We start from the raw sequence: 4,609 nt of genomic DNA, 5'->3' as shown, positions 1-4,609 counted from the left end.
AGGTTTATGGATCCCCTCCCACTCTTTTTTGGGTAAACCAGACATCAGCAGGAATAGGGTTAATTGAAATTAGCTCTGGTGGCTGAAAGTGTTTTTAAAACATTCATCATATTCATAGCATTTGTTTCCAAACAGTGTAAGGTTTGGGACATCAGCAAGGTTTGAAACTTTCGTTCTTCTTTCTTTTTGAGCTTAAAATTTCAGAAAACCAAAAATAGTCCTGGGCATTTTGGCCAGAAAATTGCTTGGATTTGTCCAGGAAAACTTGATAGGTTCCCAATAAAAGCTTATTATAAAAATTTCAGCTAAGTATGTGGCAAAAATGGGCAGTTCTAGTTTCTTTAATGACCTTCAGAGTCGTTGCTAACTCAACAGAGGCCTCTGTTGGTAGTAGACAAGATAAAGGTAAACTAAAGTCTGGCTTACTAAATCTGACTCATAAGCCAAAAATATTGCTGAAATTAAATAACATGCTGAACATGTAATTGTACGACAAATCACTGAGATATATTATTTCCTTTTTTGAGAAGTAAAGTTTGCTACAAATATAATAATAAATTGTATATAATTTTTAATTTGTGTAAGTAAAAACAATGTTGATGGCAAATATTTAATTTTTTCTTCTAATTTTACCAAAAATTTGAAAATATGAAAAAAGTTATTAAACTCCTGTATTCTGTTTTTTTTTAGCGCTGAATGTTTTCAATGTTGTTCGATTTCCCAATGATGTATGCAATACGACTTCTGGAAAGAGGTAAAAAAAAATATAAAAGTTTATCAAAATCTAATTGCCCTTTTCTTTAAAGTGGAACCTGCTATTCAGCCTCAGAGTGTTCTGCCTTTGGAGGCTCCAGTCTTGGAACCTGTGCTTCAGGGTTTGGGGTCTGCTGCGGATGTACGCTTGCGTTTTCACTCTTCTTTAAATATCTTTCAAAACAAAAACGTTATCTAATCATTTAAATTTATATTATCATTTTTATAAAGGTCCAATTTTATTATAGTTAATCGAGAATTTATTTTTGCTAAATATTGAAAGAAAAAGATCTCATTTACGTTTATGCCATAATTTATCAAAGAAGACAGAATGATCTAAAAAATATTTATGAAGAATTTAACAACAGTTTAAGCCTCGGTATCAATAAATACTTCACTTTGAAGTTATTAAAATACGTTTTAAAACTGAGAACTCTATCATGCATTCGAATAGAGTCTAATGAGTTTGGACTGTTTTCAATAATTAACTCTAAGTATTTAGTAACGGCTTCGTGCGGTGCAACAACCTCTGTCAACAATACATACTTTAAGGAATATAAATATAGTCTGTTTAATGTTTAGAAATGCTCAATAATTTATATGATTCTATGCAGTTAATTTTAAATGAATCCCTTAGGAGGTTTGATTAATAAAATAAAAGAATGAGTTAAAATTATTTAAACCGATTAGAATTATAGTTTCATTCATTCAATAACTGCCAGCTCTGGATTCTTTTATAACTGACTAATACTGTCCTAGAGTTCTACATCAGATACATCTCCTTGTCAAATATTTGTCTGCAAGATTACGAACAACATTTGTCAGATACGATTAGATTTTGATACATTTGACATAGACCAACCAGTGTCCCAGGTAATTAAAAAATCAGTTTCTAATCAAATACTTTCTTCTTAGTATGTACTTTCTGACTGTAGATTATAAAAATGGAATAGTTATATACATTTTTTTGTAATTTTTTACTGTAAGATATCGTATTTTGATTAATAAGAACTAGTAATTCCTATTCAAGCATGTGGTGGAGTTTAGAATTTAGATTAACTAATGAAAGAAATAATTTCATTGTTTATTCATGATTATTCATGCAGATTTAATCATAATATTTTTCATTCCAGCAGGTAAATTGTAAATGTAGAATGTAGATGTATCTATAAAAATAATCATGTTTTTAATTTAATCATGTAGATTTTAGAATGTATAGATCCATCAATATCCATCAAGAATATAGATTGAACTTGTAACAATAAAAAGAATATTTTTTTAATGAAGCACGCATTATATATGACGTCTCAATTTAAAAATAATGTTTTTTGTTTAAGGACGTAAGTTCAGCAACTACATCAAAAACGCAGTGCAACAGTGCCCAGTTTAGTGCTACAACAGATGGCGGAACTGCACCAGTTATCTGTGGGACTAATACTGGATATCATAGTAAGATATTTGTGGGACTAATACTGGATATCATAGTAAGATATTTGTGGGACTAATACTGGATATCATAGTAAGATATTTGTGGGACTAATACTGGATATCATAGTAAGATATTTGTGGGACTAATACTGGATATCATAGTAAGACTATTCAACCTAGCATAAAGGCCTGTATTATTAAGAACTGAAAACAAGTTTTTAAAGATTATATCACAGTTTGTATATCGGGTGGCTTCCTGTGTAGTGTGTAATTGTTTCTATATAAGGCATTATAAAAAATATATGAATATTATAACGCGATAAAAGAATTTTGCCAAACACTTCTAACAAATGAAAGCTTATTAAAAACGCTCTGCAGCTTTCTAAGGCTATTAAAGTTCAAACCAAGAAAAATATTTCTAGCGATACTTTAAAGTCGGTCTCAATAGTGGATGAATATTTTCATGTCTAAGTAGATCGTTATGAGGGGTAATCATATTTCTTGGAGATTTTGATGATTTTACTAATTTTAACCCTATTCCTGCTGGGGGGGGGGTCAATTTGACCCCCCCCCCTGTAGTTTTTTTTACATAACTCAAAAAGTATTGGTCTGAGGCTGTTGAAATTTTCTGACTTTTCTTACATACCCAAAGCCCTCCCTTTAGGCCTAAAACCGGGCTTTAATACTAACTGCCTGAGTCCTTAGGCACACTGCCTGAATGACTGCTTTTGCCTGTAACAAACTAAATCTTTGTTTTGACCCACTTTCACTTGTCAGATTTTGATAAAATTTAGCTTTTTGGAAAGCCAATGACATAAGAAAACGGATTGCACAAGTTTTGCGAAAAAAATTACAAATTTTTTGCAAACAACCTGTCAAAGGAAATTTGCACATTTTTAGTTTTTCTTGATTAAAAATCAGGTTATTTAAAATTTTGCAAACATTTTTGCATATTTGAAATGGCATGGTCAAGGGCTTTTCAAAAATGTATAATTTTTCATTTCTTGGACAAATTTTTTTTTGCAAACATTTTTACTTTATAACTGGATTTTGCGATAACAAATTCAATTTTTGCAAATTTGCAAGTTTTTTTGCAGATTCTAAAAGTAGAGCACAAGAGCTTTCTAATGATGTATCATTTGTCATATTTAGACATAAAACATGGGATTTGACCCCCCCCCCCAGCATATCCTGGTTTTCAAGTACCCCAGCAGGGATAGGGTTAATGTTTTTGAATAAAAGGTCAGAAATGTGGACTTAAACGCAAAATACTTTTTAATTATTTAAAATGTCACTTTTAAATGGGTTTGCTTGGGTTAAGTAAGTATTAAATTGTTTGGTTTTAATTTCGCAGTACTTCAATGAACACAGTAAACCGCTTTAGTTTATCCGTCTTTTCGAAACTTTGACAAGTCTTATGTTTTTAATTAGAAAGTCAAAAAAATATATTTTAAAAAAAACGTCGGATATTCTGGACTGAAAAAGACTAGGTTGTAAAGTGTACTCCTGAGTAGCTAGTAGATTACTACATACCATATTCTAGTGATACTGGAAGCAAAAGATGCGTGTAATTCTTTAACATTCTCCTGGACCTCAACATCCTCTAAACGCTCTTGGGATATGAAAGTAATCTACTGATTTATAATAGATATATATTGTCTGTTTATTTGTATCCAAAACCATCCAAACGTTTGGACCAATAAAATGTGTGGTATCTAACATAGAAAGACGACGACTCAAGTAATGCCTTTAAATTTAAATTTTGCTTAATTATTGATTTGATAAGTGTTTAGTAAAACTATTTGCTTTGTAACATGTAACATCTAAAACGTGGTATGAAGTCGTCTTCCTATTTCAGAGTTTTCTGTTTATCACTATTGGCAAATTTTCGGACTGTCCATAAACAATCCTTGGGGTCATGTTAGATACCACACATTTTATTGGTCCAAACGTTCAGTGTAGGAAAATGGAAAACAATTTTATTTTTAGATCTCTCAAATTCCTTGCGACGTTTCTTGGAAGCCTCCAGCAGGTTGCCTACAGCATTTCACTGGAACAACAGGTAAAAAATAATCTCTATATGCAGGCACATAAAAGATGTGCGTTTTAGTTTCAACACATTTTTGTGCAAGCAAATCATTGTCCTGTTTCATGTAGATTTTGTGTGGGTATAATGACTGGGCATTTGTTTGCATTTATATCTAAAACTACATCATTTATGTTGATGGGGGAACCACGGAGAACTTAAGAGACTTGAAAGAATTTATAAAATGTCGTTTTCTAAACCTACTGATAATGGAATGCTGCAGATAATTTTTAAATTGAATAATTAAACGGAGCCCTTTAAAACTGTCTAATGGCTATTTTTTCTTTAGTAAAGGAATTGAGTCTTTGCCACAAACTCTGATTTTCTAAACTCTATATCTTT

The 4,609-nt window shown here is 31.3% G+C and overlaps 1 protein-coding gene across 1 annotated transcript in view; it reads left to right on the top strand.

Annotated features, from left to right (window-relative positions):
- Positions 1-66: 66 nt before the first annotated feature.
- The window catches only part of LOC111703824 (uncharacterized), a 9,292-nt gene continuing 4,749 nt past the window's right edge, over positions 67-4,609 (top strand). The window contains exons 1-8 of the mRNA XM_023475888.1: positions 67-405; positions 691-754; positions 807-895; positions 1,256-1,305; positions 1,513-1,626; positions 2,091-2,202; positions 3,725-3,807; positions 4,171-4,243. Coding sequence (XP_023331656.1) covers positions 312-405; positions 691-754; positions 807-895; positions 1,256-1,305; positions 1,513-1,626; positions 2,091-2,202; positions 3,725-3,807; positions 4,171-4,243 — 679 coding nt within the window. The 5' untranslated portion in view covers positions 67-311. The remainder of the gene's footprint in view (positions 406-690; positions 755-806; positions 896-1,255; positions 1,306-1,512; positions 1,627-2,090; positions 2,203-3,724; positions 3,808-4,170; positions 4,244-4,609) is intronic.

Source organism: Eurytemora carolleeae, unplaced genomic scaffold (genome assembly GCF_000591075.1).
Source record: "Eurytemora carolleeae unplaced genomic scaffold, Eaff_2.0 scaffold574, whole genome shotgun sequence".
Taxonomy (NCBI): domain Eukaryota; kingdom Metazoa; phylum Arthropoda; class Copepoda; order Calanoida; family Temoridae; genus Eurytemora; species Eurytemora carolleeae.
The sequence above is the reverse complement of the archived record's forward strand: the minus strand, read 5'-3'. Positions and strand labels throughout refer to the sequence as shown.